The sequence below is a fragment of the Oncorhynchus mykiss genome, chromosome 9 (assembly GCF_013265735.2).
Source record: "Oncorhynchus mykiss isolate Arlee chromosome 9, USDA_OmykA_1.1, whole genome shotgun sequence".
Classification (NCBI taxonomy): Eukaryota; Metazoa; Chordata; class Actinopteri; order Salmoniformes; family Salmonidae; genus Oncorhynchus; species Oncorhynchus mykiss.
The window spans coordinates 66,440,345-66,457,472 of record NC_048573.1 but is presented as its reverse complement, the minus strand read 5'-3'; the positions used below and the strand labels follow the sequence as shown (position 1 = coordinate 66,457,472).

The 17,128-nt window shown below is 45.0% G+C and overlaps 1 protein-coding gene across 1 annotated transcript; it reads right to left on the bottom strand.

Annotated features, from left to right (window-relative positions):
* Positions 1-568: 568 nt before the first annotated feature.
* On the bottom strand, positions 569-6,147 carry birc5b (baculoviral IAP repeat containing 5b). The gene is made up of 4 exons (XM_021616803.2): positions 5,790-6,147; positions 3,316-3,425; positions 2,982-3,099; positions 569-742 (listed from the first exon to the last, which is right to left on the bottom strand). The coding sequence occupies exons 1-4, from the start codon at positions 5,913-5,915 to the stop codon at positions 644-646; spliced, it is 453 nt and encodes a 150-aa protein (XP_021472478.1). The 5' UTR covers positions 5,916-6,147; the 3' UTR covers positions 569-643.
* Between the last annotated feature and the right edge of the window lie 10,981 nt (positions 6,148-17,128).

Here is a 17,128-nt window from a genome sequence, read left to right as displayed (position 1 = left end):
CTATGCAAGTGACATGGACACCCCTCACCCTGCTGAACGCACCCCTATAAGTGACAGATGTTACTAGAGCAACAGTTGGTGTAGAGGGAGGGGCTTGGGGCCATCTGTCCAGGGTCAAGGTTTGAAAATAAACTGGTTGTCTCATATTCAGGAAAACTCAACGTTAATCTGTGCCTTTTTTTAAAGTGAAATAATTTGCCCCTGGGGTGTTAGGGTCCAGAAAGTATCTCAGAGTAGCAATGTGGATCAGATCAAAGTTGTCAATGCAATCTTCCCATTCTAATCAAAAAGGCAAAATGTCTAAATGCAACACATCAAACTAGATGCTTTTATGAATGTGGGCTAGAGAAGCTGAGCTATAGTAGCCTACATGTCTGACAATGTTGGAAAACAGCAATGGTATAAAGTAAAAGTACTTGAGTAAAAGTAAAGATAGAAAATGACTAAAGTATGACAAATCAGGTACTTTTTCCCCACCACTGGAAAACGGGGCTACATACAACCAGTGTGAAGGCACCACCTTGTGGTAAAATGCAATTCTGCATTCAAATAGTTCTAAAACATTATGTAACACGGTAGAAAATAGAAGAGCTTTATTCACTAAAATATTTACAGATAAAACACCCAAGGCTAAAATATACAACTACATTACAGATCCCGAATCAAACAGCGTCCTCATGTAATTAACGGTTTTCTCCACCTCATCTCGAAAATTGGCGATCTTCAAATGGATAGTCTTCCTCTACAACAGTAGAAATGACAACAGCTTAGGCCTACATTAAACTGAAAAACGACCGCAACACTACAGCAAGTATTAAATACAGCTCAAACCTAAAGAATATAACTTTCAGTGAAGGCCTGAGTCTACATAGAACTTCCAAGGGCAAAGTACTCTACATCAAGCATTTGCCTTGAATGAGATCTACAGGTAAATAAATACACAGGTGACTGCCAAAATAAAAAGGAAACGCCAACAAAGGGTCTTAAATTGGGGGTTGGGCCATCACGACCAAGAACAGATTCAATGCACCTTGGCATATATTTCACAAGTGTCTGGAACTCTATTGGAGGGATGCGATGCCATTCTTCCACAAAAATACATAATTTGGTGTTTTGTTGGAGGAAAATGCAATCTCAGGCGCAGCGCTAGAATCTCCCATAAGCATTACATTAGAGTTGAGATCTGGTGACTGAGACACCCATGTCATATGGTACACATTGTTTAATGCGCATCAAACCATTCAGCGACCACTCGTGCCCTGTGGAAGCGTTGTATTGTCATCCTATGGGGGCTTAGCCATGGAAGCCAAAATAGTCTGCCCAGCATTTTTACATCTGACCCTAAGCATGATGGGATGTTAATTACCTAATTAAGTCAAGAACCACAACTGTATCCATAATTAACTGCAGTTTCTATTATTTTGGCAGTTACCTGTATATGATGTTTATTCTTAATATGGCAGTATGGTGTGGCCAAGACAAATGTTCCCATTGGGGGAAAAAAAGTCTTAAAAAACATCACAGAAACTCAGAAAAAAAAGAAACGTCCATTTCAGGACCCTGTCTTTCAAAGATGATTTTTACGAATTCAAATAACTTCACAGATCTTCATTGTAAAGGGTTTAAACACTGTTCCAAGCTTGTTCAATGAACCATAAAGAATTAATCAACATGCACCTGTGGAACAGTCGTTAAGACACTAACAGCTTACAGAAGGTAGGCAATTAAGGTCACAGTTAAGAAAACTAAAGAGGCCTTTCTACTGACTCCAGGGTCCCTGCTCTTCTGTGTGAATGCGCCTTAGGCATGCTGCAAGGAGGCATGAGGACTGCAGATGTGGCCAGGGTAATAGATTAAGGTCCGAACTGCGAGACACCTAAGACAGCGCTACAGGGGGACAAGATGGACAGCTGATCGTCCTCTGTGGCAGACCACGTGTAACACCTGCACAGGATCGGTACATCCAAACATCACACCTGCAGGACAGGTACAGGATGGCAACAACAACTGCCCGAGTTACACCAGGAATGCACAATCCCTCCATCAGTGCCGAGGCTGTCCGCAATTGGCTGAGGTGAGGCAGGACTGAGGGCTTGTAGGCCTGTTGTAAGGCAGGTCCTCACCAGACATCACCAGCAACAACGTCGCTTATGGGCACAAACCCACCATCGCTGGACCAGACAGGACTGGCAAAAAGTGCTCTTCACTGATGAGTTGCGGTTTTGTCTCATCAGGGGTGATGTAAGATTAACATTTATCGTTGAAGGAATGAATGTTACACCGAGGCCTGTACTCTGGAGCGGGATCGATTTGGAGGTGGAGGGTCCGTTATGGTCTGGGGTGGTGTGTCACAGCATCGGACTGAGCTTGTTATCATTGCAGGCAATCAACGCTGTGCGTTACAGGGAAGACATCCTCCCTCATGTGGTAACCTTCCTGCAGGCACATCCTGACATGACCCTCCAGCATGACAATGCCACCAGCCAGACTGCTCGTTCTGTGAGTGATTTCCTGCAAGACAGGAATGTTGGTGTTCTGCCATGGCCAGCGAAGAGCCCGGATCTCAATCCCATTGACCACGTCTGGGACCTGTTGGATCGGAGGGTGAGAGCTAGGGCTATTCCCACCAATAAATGTCTGGGAACCTGCAGGAGCCTTGGTGGAAGAGTAACATCTCACAGCAACAACTGGCAAATCTGGTGCAGTCCATGAGATCCACTGCAGTTCTTAATGCAGCTGGTGGCCACACCAGATACTGACTTGATTTTGACCCCCCCCCCCCCCCTGACCCCTTTTGTTCAGGGACACATCATTCAATTTCTGTTAGTCACAAGTCTGTGGAACTTGTTCAGTTTGTCTCAGTTGTTGAATCTTATGTTCATTCAAATATTTACACATGAAGTTTGCTGAAAATAAACGCAGTTGACAGTGAAGACGTTTCTTTTTTTGCTGAGTTTATATACATAGGGTTGGTGACGTACAATGTAGATACGCAGTCTCTCCTGCTCCAGGTGATAGAACTCAGCCACAGTCAGCTCCCCAAAGTCTTTCTTCATGGCCAGGAAGCCACAGTTAGGAGACCGTTTGATATGCTCAGACCTACAGAGGACAGACAGAGACATGTAGATCATTAAGACTTAACATGACAACTGAAAGGCTTTGCTGATAACATAACATGTCAAATGGTACAGCGTTTCTACTGAACGATAATGCTATTGAATCCAATGTGAATGGTGAGGACTTGATGGTTTCCTAAACAATTCAGACAGAGCTTTATCTGACCAGTAATAACGCTAGTGCAAGGACCAAGTTTACCATGGGTTGTCCTCAGGCTCCCAGCCCTCCAGCTCTCTGAGACAGAAGAAGCAGCAGGCCACATCAGGCTCGTTCACACTGGGGCAGTGGACGAACCCTGCCGTCGCCATCTGCAAATACAGGTAAGTAACATGTTCAGAAGGAGCATCAACCTTTAACACACTGTTAAGTCACAACGGAGCAGTGGACAAACCCTGCCCTTTTCCATCCTTAAATAGACACTGGCAGGTCACAATATATCTAACATAGGCCTATGGTCTGATGCCCATCAGGTGTGTATCAATGATGGGTAGAAAGCTAAAATGAGCACGATTTGTCCTGTCAGGGAAAATTCCTGGAGATAAGATCCCCATCAGGCTGCCTGATGGAGTTGTCTGGCTGTTTGAGGGTTAGCTGTAGGTACCTTAACTGGCAACCTGGTGCAGCCAGTGAATGTGTACCAGATGAAATGAGCCAACGCACCATTCTACTGGTAGACATTTCTGATGTGGTCAGGGTTAAGTGTAGGTTAGGTCACATGGTAGGCCAATCAATACAGACAACTTTAGCATTTAAACAACTACTCAGCTAAACCTACCCCTAACCCCTAGGCTAAAATTTGCCACCTAGCAGTGCTGAATTTACATTTTTTCTTGATACTCTCAACTTAAGTTTAGGAGAAAAAAAAATACAAAATCTATTAAAGATATAGCCTATACTGGGCCTAAGAAGTCTAGCTACTTCTGAAGCACATGCTGTGCCCTAGAAACTCCTATGTAAACATTGTAAATACATGAATTATAAAAAAAGTTAGTGATGATACAAATAGCTGTCATTGAAATTAAAGTCATGTGAAATATGTTTCTACATTGTGTAAAAGCATTGAGAGTAATACATAAACGGTACACTGTCTCTAAATACATTAGGTTTGTGATGACTTATTACAACTTTGTCTGGGTTTGTTTATATAGTCAGTGCTCACAAAACATTCCTGGACACAGCAGATGCTGGGACAGTTGTGCACCGCCCTATGGGACTCCCAATCACAGCCAGTTGTGATACAACCTGGAATCGAACCATGGTCTGTGGTGACATCTCTAGCAATGAGAAGCAGTGCCTTAGACCACCTAGCTAACTTAAGCAACAAATTGGAATTTGTATTTTGAAAATGCATATGATTCATAACATACGAAATGGATGACGGCATCAACAAATACATATCAAATTGAACCCCCCCCCCGCCGCCAAGTCTAAGTTGGTTGTGGCTGTTTGAGGGTTAAGCAACGTGGTAACATTGTAGGGGCCTGACTATGTGGTGTGGCTGTGTCAGGGTTAAGTAACATGGCAGGGAGCTGTCACCACACAGTTTATCACCAGAAGCAGAGGGAGGGGTAAGGGTCAAGGGAGGACTGAAGAAAATGCACCAGACAAAACAAAATCTAACACCTTTTTAGCAAAATCTTCACATTGGACACATCCATCCCCTGGGCAGCCAGGAAGGGCTCAAATGCAATCACAGCAGTTTACACAATAGCCTTAACGTGTAGCCGCTTTCATAAGGGTCCAACAAATATAATCCAATGGAGAAGTCTAAATTCTGTGTGTGACTGAATTGCCCAAGACTAGTCCTAGTTATGATTCAAAGCTAGGGGCATCATGAGTTGGTTGTTGGATCATAATCAACCTGCACAACCAGGGACATATTGGAGAGGGCCAGGGTGTTATCTATGTAGTTGTCAGAAGGCGGATTCATGTCTATGTAAAAAAAAAAAAAAAAGAATAATTTCTCTCCTGTAGAAAATAAGTGCTTGACCTACATTTCATGACCTCTTTTCTCCCTGCCCGTCATTTCCGAGTTAGGTCTGGTCAGAATGACATTCATTGAAATGTAAGGTATCAGGTGAGCCTACCCCAGTCAGACGCTAATGTCTTTAGCGCATATTGGCGAGGGAGTTTTGGTAAGCGCCCCGACGCTTCTCTAACTGAACTCGTTACTTGCAGTCCAGTTTTGGAAACAGTGAGAAATATATTTTTAATGCTACACATCTTTATAGGGTTAGTGTTCCCACAAGGCCACATCTCCATGTTACATTGCTTATTTACAGAAGACATAGGTAGCTTCCTGTGCTAATTAGCCATCTAGCATGCTCCGAACACCTGTTTGTAATCTTAACTGGGGAGGAAGTTTAGTTTCTCAACTGGAGGCACACGGCTTGTGGAGCTGTGCAAAATTGCTGCAAGTGGGTCTTTAATTAAAATATTTTTTCCTCTGATATGAAATGAGCATATCAGCACGTTTCAAAAACCGGTTTGAAAGCAATGATTGACATTTCTAAACATTAAAACATGGCGTAGTTCACATGGAGTCAACAGTGTATAAATGTAACTACTGAACACCCCACATACAGAGAAGAGTTTGAGAGTTACAGGTGACCCCAGCATCCTCACTGACAGGAAACATTGTGCGATACTGAATGGTGGTTTCTTCATCTTACCATTTCAGGTGTGCATTGACATTCCTCACGAAAAGGCCAATCGGCAAAGCTCTGGAGTCGCATTTCATAACTGTACATCTTGTTGTAGGAGTAAAACCTCGCACTAAAATCGTTTAGACTAGCCATGGCCTCGAGGAAGGGAAGCAACCTTTTCAGCTTGAGAATGATGTTGGATATATACAGGTGTGGCCCACAAGACACTGATTGTGGGCAACAGGGGATTCCAAATGTTGAAGGTCAGGGTGTTTTGTAGGTTTTAGTTACAGACGCTACTTTTCACTCATTAGCTGAGCCTAATCCTTGTACTCCTAAACTACAACTGCAAAAAATATTGAGGCCATAAAATACACAGGTGAAAGCCTAGAAGTAGTGAATTACTTCAATCATGTGACTTGGAACTGTGAGTTTATTGGTCCGTTTGAATTAATTGTTTGTGCACTCTGATTGATTTCAGGTAGGACACTGAATGCGGTGAACCTCCACCTGGGTCTTTGCTAGTAAAAGAGAAAATCCACTCAAAATACTGTCTTTTGTTATCTTTTTCATTAGTCCACTGTTGATGCATGTCAGCAGTCAAATTGTTAAGATACTGTACTTTCATAAAGCAAAGTGTCACCAGCCACATCATGATGATGATGCACAGCCACAAAGTCATAATTAGGGCTAAACCCCACCCATTTCTACAATTTATCTTCCTAAAATTATACTTTAAACCTAACCTTAACCAAACTGCTAAACTTATGCCTAACCCAAACCCTAAATTAAGCATTTTTTTGTGCCATTATTGACTTTGTAGCTGTGGAATCTAACTTTGTGGCTGTGTTATCTAGTCGAAAGACCCCCCCACCTGTTTCCTACAAAATTGTGGCGCATTCCCTGTTCTACACCCCCATATCACACACTCACAAACTGAAAACATAACTTGTGTACAATTAAATGGCTAGAGAGAGGTCTCAAATATCTCTTTCATTTTTTAGAATCATGGCAAAGTTGGTTCCTGTGTCAGTCACATCTTTAGCCACCTTCCTGAGGGTCAAACAAAAACACACTAATAAATGGTTAACAAATAGTGCCTCCCACAATGCAGTGGGAATGGTGCTGAATGGCTGAATGGTGCAGTTGGTGAGAAGCAACTGCAGTGACTTGAAGGCGACTTCATAAAAAGCTGCATGTCCTTTGATCACATGATTTTTGTGAAGTTCATGGAGTTGACATGTTGGGCCATTTCTTTAACCATAATTCAACACACTTTGAAAGACCAACGATGGACTTGACAAAAGTGATCCGCTCGAACACACTTATTGTGGCCAAATTAGGTCTATAGAGCTACGGAGGAGTCTGGCTAACACTCGTATATAATGAGGAGATGGTTTTGTATCCACCCTAGCAATGGGAGTTTTTGTCCCAAATGCGGGAAGGCAGGCAGTCTGTTTATCGGTCTGCTTATTAAAGAGTGACTGCCCCTAAAAAGCAGCTTCTCGTTTTTGAATACGGCCTATGTAGCATCGATATGAGGCATCGATTCTAGTGTCAAAATTGACTACAAAGTTTAAATAGGATAATTTTGGTCATAAAGTCAGTCTCGTCCGAAACAGAGATTTGTGAGATGATAGGAAAAGATGGTATGTAACAGAATGAAGGTTACCCTATTGGTTTTAATGATAGGAAAATATGGTATGTAACAGAATGAATGTTACCCTATTGGTTTTAATGATAGGAAAAGATGGTATGTAACAGAATGAAGGTTACCCTATTGGTTTTAATGATAGGAAAAGATGGTATGTAACAGAATGAAGGTTACCCTAACAGTTTTCCTTGGGTTGGGTTTATTTCACACCTGCCCACAGCACCAAAGTAATCATCAATTCCGAACGCAGCTGCACACTACCCAATCATAATTTTCTTGGTCAATTTGTTTTTTACGTTTGATATCCATATGGGGCTAGTTAGAGAACATCAGTAAATTACACAATGTACATGGGACAATATCATTTATTTTCAATAGCTCTAAATTACATAATAAAAAGCTCAAACTATACTGAAATTGCAGAAATCCATATACACATTTTTTTAAATAATTTATTGAGACAACTAAAATATGTGCAACATGAAAGTATTGTCCCATTTACATTGTGCAATTTATTTTATATTTATCTAGGCAAGTCAGTTGAGAACAAATTCGTATTTTACAATGACGGCCAACTCCAGCCAAACCCTCCCCTAACCCGTCCAAACCCTCCCCTACCCCGGACGACGCTGGGCCACCCTATAGGACTTCTGATCACGGCTGGTTGTGATACAGCCCGTGATCGAACCAGGGTCTGTAGTGACACCTCTAGCACAGAGATGCAGTGCCTTAGACTGCTGCGCCACTCTGGAGCCTTATTGACGGTCCCTAACTAGCCCCAGAGATAGACTATCCAATGTCAAACCAACCACAGTCACACACCAGCCAGCTGAAGCAAATTATTGAATGAAGTTGGCTAGCACCAGAGAGGAAGAGATAGGCCAAACTCGGCAGAAACCCTGTCTCTCTCCTGCAGGTGTTTTTTCATTGTTTCACCCACCAAGCAAGGAGTTTTTGTATGGCGGTCAAAGAGAGAATGTCAAATTTGGTCAACAAATTGGTTTTAAGGCTTATATGCTACGTGAGGTGTATTAGGTTGAATATACGTTTCGTAATGCTTAATAATATAAGTAGGACACGTGACATCCCGGCAACTTTGAGCAAAAACCCTTTATATCGGAGTTGTCTCGAGATGGCTATGCGTATTCATGGCATGAGGCTAGTATGATAGCATCTCTCTCTATTGAATACAGGCGGTTGACATCAACAACCCTCAACAAATATTTTAAAAAGGGTTACAATAATGAGATGTATCCACCAATCCAAAGAAAGGATAGGGGGGAATGAGACAGCCTGCTGTGCCGCTTTGTGGACAACGACTCCCATTGTTAGGGAGGAGAGACGTACATCTTGTCAGTATAGCCATAATCTTTGTTAGCACTAGCTAGCCAAGGCGACTTCAAGGCACAGTACCTTGTTATGTAGAAGGGTCTGTAACTGTGTACTGTTTTGGCAGAGTCAATGTACAAACGCTTTCCACATGTGAACACACACATAAGAGACACTCATATTGACCCCCCCCATATTGTATAATATTGTTTGGCCTCAGTCATTACCGCAGCATTTCTTATTGAATAAACCAAAAAACAAGGAAGTTCAGTCACCCTTTAAGCAGAATCTGTGTATTCCTGGGTGGACAGATTTTGAGAGAATGAACGCTCTCGCTTCGACTTTTCCTCTCTGCTGACACCGAACTCAAAGTCACGTGAGTTGAGTCAGCCAGGGGATAGCCTAAGGCATCGATCACACCGACAGTGTCATTTCATTTTGGTACACCAGAATTACATTCATTTCTAATGAAACGCTGCGTTTGCTTTGCAGTATTGCGTTGCATTCTGGGTGGTGTATACGTTGGATTTATCAAACGTATGGGTCAAACTGTATGTTTAGACGACTTGACAGAAATGGTAGCAGAAGGTGAATGTTGACCTGTTGTTAAACACATATCCAGATGATGCTGCGGGTCATTTTGAGCAATAACACTATCGGTGTGATCAAGGCTTACATGTCGTCGAGCTCTGTAGCGCCCTCGACCAGCAGAGCTAGCCTAAACGTTGAGGTGTAATGGAGGTATGTAGGCATCAAGGTTGTTTCATACACATTTTCATAATGATCATCACTGATAAACGCCACATATGGACTATTCAATATTCTAATGCTAAATTGGCTAAAAATACATGATCCTCTCTTTCCATGCAGTAGACCTAGGCTCTGACTGGGTAAATACATCTAATAAGGTACATGCTTATCTTTGGAACAATGGTCATATGGGGCTCCAAGCAATGCAATGGCTCTGAATAGGAACATGAAAGATGCTGCTCCCTCTTTTGGACAGCACAGGTAAGTACTAGTGAGCCTGTACCAATACTGTAGCAGCCAATTGACTTGAATCTTGAATAAGTCCCCATTCATAAACACATGAAACCACATGTCCACATGTCCATAGGACATTCATTGCTAAGACGGGACACATGATAGCCACCTTTTTGGAACAATGTATTTTCCTCACAACCTGGTGCATTATTCAAATAGGAATACGGACTGATGAAATAAAGGCAGGCGTCCTCCAGTAGTAGCCTACGTCATAGAAACTCAATCCCAGGTGAGTGATTTTATTGTACTCCATTTATGATAGTCTGCCCTATAAACACACACATAAACAGATGACGTTGAGGGGTCGGTGAAACAGATGAATCCTATTCCTGACTTTCACATGATCACAATAGTTATTGTGAAAGCCTGAATTTTCAGAGATTCACAGAATTGTGTTGTTATGGTACACACTTCAGTCAGAATCAACATTTGAAACAAGAGCTCAGAAACGTCACGAGACAAGTTACCCGCCCACCGTCGTAACTTAAGATGTATCCTATCTTCCTAGTCAGTTTAACTGGGGGTGCACATAAAACGTAACGATATAGAGATAAGGTTAAAGGTCAGAGAAATGGCACTAGGCTTTAACGGTTTGTGGTATGAGCGGTTTATTACTGAGAGGTAAGGACAGTCATAGCCCCTGTGTCTCTACTGTAACACTGTCCCCCGACCCTCGGCTGGTGAAAAGTGCTTACTGCTTCAAATGGTCTGCCCCTCTACCCCTCTGCTGGACAGAGACAACCTAGGCCCTTCCCCCTCTACCCCTCTGCTGGACAGAGACAACCTAGGCCCTTCCCCCTCTACCCCTCTGCTGGACAGAGACAACCTAGGCCCTTCCCCCTCTACCCCTCTGCTGGACAGAGACAATCTAGGCCCTTCCCCCTCTACCCCTCTGCTGGACGGAGACAACCTAGGCCCTTCCCCCTCTACCCCTCTGCTGGACAGAAACAACCTGGGCCCTTCCCCCTCTACCCCTCTGCTGGACGGAGACAACCTGGGCCCTTCCCCCTCTACCCCTCTGCAGGACGGAGACAACCTAGGCCCTTCCCCCTCTACCCCTCTGCTGGACGGAGACAACCTGGGCCCTTCCCCCTCTACCTCAACACTGGGGCCCCACAAGGGTGCTTCTTAGCCCTCTCCTGTACTCCCTGTTCACCCATGGCTGCGTGGCCATGCACGCCTCCAACTCAATCATCAAGTTTGCAGACGACACTACAGTGGTAGGTTTGATTACCAACTACGACGAGACGGCCTACAGGGAGGAGGTGAGGGCTCTTGGAGTGTGGTGTCAGGAAAATAACCTCACACTCAACATCAACAAAACAAAGGAGATGATCGTGGACTTCAGGAAACAGCAGAGGGAGCACCCCCACAGTAGTGGAGAAGGTGGAAAGTTTTAAGTTCCTCGGGGGAAACACATCACGGACAAACTGAAATGGTCCACCCACACAGACAGCGTGGTGAAGAAGGCGCAACAGCGCCTCTTCAACCTCAGGAGGCTGAAGAAATGTTGCTTGTCACCAAAAACCCTCACAAACTTTTACAGATGCACAATCGAGAGCATCCTGTCTGGCTGTATCACCACCTGGTACGGCAACTGCTCCGCCACAACCGTAAATCTCCAGAGGGTAGTGAGGTCTGCACAACGTATCACCGGGGGAAACTACCTGCCTTCCAGGACACCTACACCACCCGATGTCACAGGAAGGCCATAAAGATCATCAAGGACAACAACCACCCGAGCCACTGCCTGTTCACCCTGCTATTATCTAGAAGGCGAGGTCAGTACAGATGCATCAATGCTGGGACCGAGAGACTGAAAAACAGCTTCTATCTCAAGGCCATCAGACTGTTAAACAACCATCACCAACATTGAGTGGCTGCTACCAACATACTGACTCAAATCTCTAGCCACTTTAATAATAAAAAATTGGATGTAATAAATGTATCACTAGTCACTTTAAACTATGCCACTTTATATAATGTTTACATACCCTACATCTCATATGTATATACTGTACTCTATACCATCTACTGCATCTTGCCTATGCCGTTCGGCCATCGCTCATCCATATATTTTTATGTACATATTCTTATTCATTCCTTTACAGTTGTGTGTATAATGTAGTTGTTGTGAAATTGTTAGGTTATATTACTTGTTAGATGTTACTGCATGGTCGGAACTAGAAGCACAAGCATTTCACTACACTCGCATTAACATCTGCTAACCATGTGTACGTGACCAATACAATTTGATTTGATTTGAGGTAGCGGTGTCCTCAGTTCATGACCACATGTGCCGTTGTCATCGCACCTGGAGGAGGGCCCGGGTTGGCCTTCATTGTGCCTCCGCCAGGACCGCCAGGACCCTCCAGTCTACACTCCAGGCCAAAGGGTATGGCTCTCGTTGAAGGACTTTCCCTTGAAAGTGGCTTCCAGGAAACTTGCCCCCTGATTAATTGGTCTCTTTGAGATTGATCGTGTCACTAACCCCTCTACTGTGCACCTGAAACTCTCTTAAGATCCACCCCACCTTGTGTCCCTGACTAAACCTGTCTGCCCCTGTCCCGTCTCCTTCTGCAGCAGCTCCTCCACCCCCTCGGCTCATCGATGACCATCCTGCCTATACCGTCCGGCGGCTTTTGGATGGTCAGGGTCACGGCTGGCAGTACCTGGTGGACTGGGAGGGATACGGGCCTGAGGAGTGCTGCTGGGTGCCCCGCCGTAACATTCTGGACCCCTCCCTCTTGCGAGATTCCATACCTCACACCCAGATAAGCCTGGTCAGGCGCCAGGTGGCATCCGTGGGAGGGGGGGTCATGTGTCTCATCCCGTGGCTCCTTGACCTGCTGCCACTTCCCCAGTGGTCTCTCCCCCTCTCTCTCTGTGTGTGATTGTGTGGGCAGAGACAGGTGTGCTGGAGTCAGATCCCCATCAGCTGCAACCCGTTCTATAATCAAGACCTCTACAAATACTAAGTCCTGCCACTTCCACACTGCCAGATCGTAATCTCTGCTCAGTCTAGCTGTTTGTTACCATTCAGATCGTGTTGTGCCTGTTTTCCTTGCCTGACTCTGTTCTCCTCTCCGCTACAGTTCTGTTCACTCTGAATCTGGTCCCTGTCTCCAGTCCCACGTCTCGTACTCCTGCTACTCTGTCCTGGATTCCCCATTCTACTACTCCCTTGGATTCCCCTCCAGACCTTCTTACCCTGTCTCAACCCCTCTCGCCTCAGCCTCCACACCTGGTTTCAGCAACCCGCCCGAGCTTCCCCTGACCTGCACTCCATCTCTCCCTGTCTCAATAAATACCTTAGTTACCTCATCCCAGTCTCCTCTTCTGAGATATTGTTTAATTCAGACCGAGGACCTCTCCGTTCAGACCGAGGACCTCTCCGTTCAGACCGAGGACCTCTCCGTTCAGACTGGGGACCTCTCCGTTCAGACTGGGGACCTCTCCGTTCAGACCGAGGACCTCTCCGTTCAGACTGAGGACCTCTCCGTTCAGACCGAGGACCTCTCCGTTCAGACCGAGGACCTCTCCGTTCAGACCGAGGACCTCTCCGTTCAGACCGAGGACCTCTCCGTTCAGACCGAGGACCTCTCCGTTCAGACCGAGGACCTCTCCACTCAGACTGAGGACCTCTCCATTCAGACTGAGGACCTCTCCGTTCAGACTGGGGACCTCTCCGTTCAGACCGAGGATCTATCCGTTCAGACTGAGGACCTATCCGTTCAGACTGAGGACCTCTCCGTTCAGACTGAGGACCTCTCCGTTCAGACTGAGGACCGATTTTCTGCATGTAGGCCCACCCTTTATTATAAATGTAGTCCCTTATATTTCAAGTCTCAAGCTAGGCTGTATGATAACACTGGCAATAGGTCCATTGTCATAGCCTATTACTTTAGACAGATGCTTTTGTCTAGAGCGACTTAAAGGAGCAATTAGGGTTAAGTGCCTTGCTCAAGGGCACATCGACAGATTTTTCACCTAGTAGGATTGGGGATCCGTAGCAGCGACCTTTCGGTTACTGGCCCAACGCTCTTAACTGCTAGGCTACCTGCCGCCCCACCAATTGAAATAACTTTTAAAAGTGTTGCATAAAAACAGCGTTGTGGTGCTGAGTCGATTTTGAAAATGAAAGTCATAAAAACAGCACTCCTTTGCTGTATTCCTTAACAATCTCTCTCTAGGCATGGTTTTGAAGTCTTACAGTAGCCTGCTCTACAATCAGTATCAACTGTGGGCTGGTGGAAGCTGCTGTAAACACAGGGATCTAAGCTATCCGATTGGCAAGCGGTATGCCTACAGGTGCAACTGATTTTATCTCTGTGGGCCTGCCGTGTAGGCGGAGTTTGTATCTTCAGACAATAAAATGGTTCAAAATGGGAACTCTTCGCCTACCAAGCATACAAGCATACATACCTCCTACCGAGGTGCAGGAACTCAAGCAGAAAAAAGTTGGAGGTACCGGTATTCTGTTCCGTTGAGCTCCTTCCAAAGTCAAGTACTGTGTTTAGGTAAAAAGACAAATAATGTCCCGTTTGGAACACTGACAAGTAGAGGATAAAAAGGTTTTGCTCAATCTGATTGAGTGAGCCTGGCACCCCAGTGGAAATAAAGCTGTGCTGATGAAGGCCTGCTGCCTGGCCCCATCACCTCTGACCTTTCTGAGCAGGTTCTAAATTCACCGCCACAGTGCCAGGAGAAACCTAAGGCATGATATATGGCCGTAGGCTCAGACCACAGTCTTCATCACAAAACCTCTATTAGATGGAGCCAAACATTACTGGAGGGGAGGAGAGGGTGGAATGTGTGGGAAAGTGGGGGGTGGGCATGCGTGTGTGTTTGTGTGAAAAGGTGAACTACAGTGCTTGGAAAGACAGACTACCTAGCCTAAGTCCCAGGGGAAAGGCTCTCCCGCTGGTGCTGAAATATAACTACAATTCATGTTCTTGAAAAAGGGAAATGGGTTGGTTCAGCCGTATTGACAGGGCATTTGAAGGGTGATAGGTAGTGTCTGTCTGTCTCCTAAACTTCTAAGCCTCTGGTGAAGAATGTGGAACAGAGGCTGTGGCACCTAGGGGGTAAATATCTGAGAGGTCAAACTGTCTTTGGTGAATCTACAGTATGACTGACTATTTCACCAACGGCATATTCTGACATTTTATGAGAATGTCCCGCATTTACATCGATGAATGAATCGTTTGAAACCGTTGCACATTTAGGCTCTCAACTCTGAATTCAACCCAAAGTCCCCCAGAGGAGACTGCTCAGCCATCAAGATCTCTGCACCCAAATCTTCTTCTTTCCGTTTGCCCTGAGTGGACCATGGAGGAAGGTCCCAAACTCTGGTGTCCACAATTTTCAGATTACGCCTTGTCTCCTTGTAGTATTGGTATCATCTAGAGAGGTGTTTGTTCTTGGGGAATTGTATTGAACTGTTTTTGGCTGATGAAAGCTTTTTCTGAGTGGTTGTACATGATTTCACCTCCCCTTCTGTTTGTTCCCTTATTTACCTCTGTCCTGTCCTGTCCTGTGTGTGGGTATCTATCAATGGGAACATGGATGGCCCAGTCTGTTTGGCCCCAGTCCAAACAGCTGTTTAGGAGGAGCAAGCAGAGGGTGGTATAATATGACACCTTCTCTGGTGCCTGGGTGTGTTCAGCAGTATCTACAACAACGTGCGTCTCTGACTTGTGTAATAACACATTATGCATGTTATATTAATGACATTTCTATCTGCAGTGTTCCACAATGTTGTGCCATGCTGAATGTGTCCCTGTCTGTTCTGTTAGGAGAGTTGACACTGTGCTGATAGGGTCCTACCACTAGGGAGCAGCAGATCCTCATTACAGGTGGACTAGACTTGCAGGCCACTGGCAAACCATTATATCTTAATGGAGAGACCTCAACCTTATCAGGTAGACAGGCAGCATCCCAATTAAGTGAAGTGATCACATCATCTTTTCATTCAGGTCTCTGACAGACCAGAGAAGGGATTCTATAGCCTAGGGTCCTGTTTCTCTGTTTGGGTCTCAAGACTACTTTATGGAAATCTCTCTCTGCTACTTTAAGTCTTGGTTGCTAGGCCCATATCTCTCAGCTACTTTAGGTCTTGGTTGCTAGGCCCATCTCTCTCTGCTACTTTAGGTCTTGGTTGCTAGGCTCATATCTCTCAGCTACTTTAGGTCTTGGTTGCTAGGCCCATCTCTCTCTGCTACTTTAGGTCTTGGTTGCTAGGGCCATATCTCTCTGCTACTTTAGGTCTTGGTTGCTAGGCCCATCTCTCTCTGCTACTTTAGGTCTTGGTTGCTAGGCTCATATCTCTCAGCTACTTTAGGTCTTGGTTGCTAGGCCCATCTCTCTCTGCTACTTTAGGTCTTGGTTGCTAGGCTCATATCTCTCAGCTACTTTAGGTCTTGGTTGCTAGGCTCATATCTCTCAGCTACTTTAGGTCTTGGTTGCTAGGCCCATCTCTCTCTGCTACTTTAGGTCTTGGTTGCTAGGGCCATATCTCTCTGCTACTTTAGATATTGGTTGCTAGGCTCATATCTCTCAGCTACTTTAGGTCTTGGTTGCTAGGCTCATATCTCTCAGCTACTTTAGGTCTTGGTTGCTAGGCCCATCTCTCTCTGCTACTTTAGGTCTTGGTTGCTAGGCCCATCTCTCTCTTCTACTTTAGGTCTTGGTTGCTAGGCTCATATCTCTCAGCTACTTTAGGTCTTGGTTGCTAGGCTCATATCTCTCAGCTACTTTAGGTCTTGGTTGCTAGGCTCATATCTCTCAGCTACTTTAGGTCTTGGTTGCTAGGCTCATATCTCTCAGCTACTTTAGGTCTTGGTTGCTAGGCTCATATCTCTCAGCTACTTTAGGTCTTGGTTGCTAGGCTCATATCTCTCTGCTACTTTAGGTCTTGGTTGCTAGGCTCATATCTCTCTGCTACTTTAGGTCTTGGTTGCTAGGCTCATATCTCTCAGCTACTTTAGGTCTTGGTTGCTAGGCTCATATCTCTCTGCTACTTTAGGTCTTGGTTGCTAGGCTCATATCTCTCTGCTACTTTAGGTCTTGGTTGCTAGGCTCATATCTCTCTGCTACTTTAGGTCTTGGTTGCTAGGCTCATATCTCTCAGCTACTTTAGGTCTTGGTTGCTAGGCCCATATCTCTCTGCTACTTTAGGTCTTGGTTGCTAGGCTCATATCTCTCTGCTACTTTAGGTCTTGGTTGCTAGGCTCATATCTCTCTGCTACTTTAGGTCTTGGTTGCTAGGCCCATATCTCTCTGCTACTTTAGGTCTTGGTTGCTAGGCTCATATCTCTCAGCTACTTTAGGTCTTGGT

Bases quoted from the DNA above. Each gene is read 5' to 3' on its own strand.
- birc5b (XM_021616803.2), bottom strand. From the start codon at position 5,915: ATGGCTAGTCTAAACGATTTTAGTGCGAGGTTTTACTCCTACAACAAG. The intron at 3,426-5,789 runs GTAAGATGAAGA...CTGTATTTGCAG, and splicing joins GTCAATGCACACCTGAAATG to ATGGCGACGGCAGGGTTCGT. The intron at 3,100-3,315 runs GTAAACTTGGTC...TGTCCTCTGTAG, and splicing joins GAGCCTGAGGACAACCCATG to GTCTGAGCATATCAAACGGT.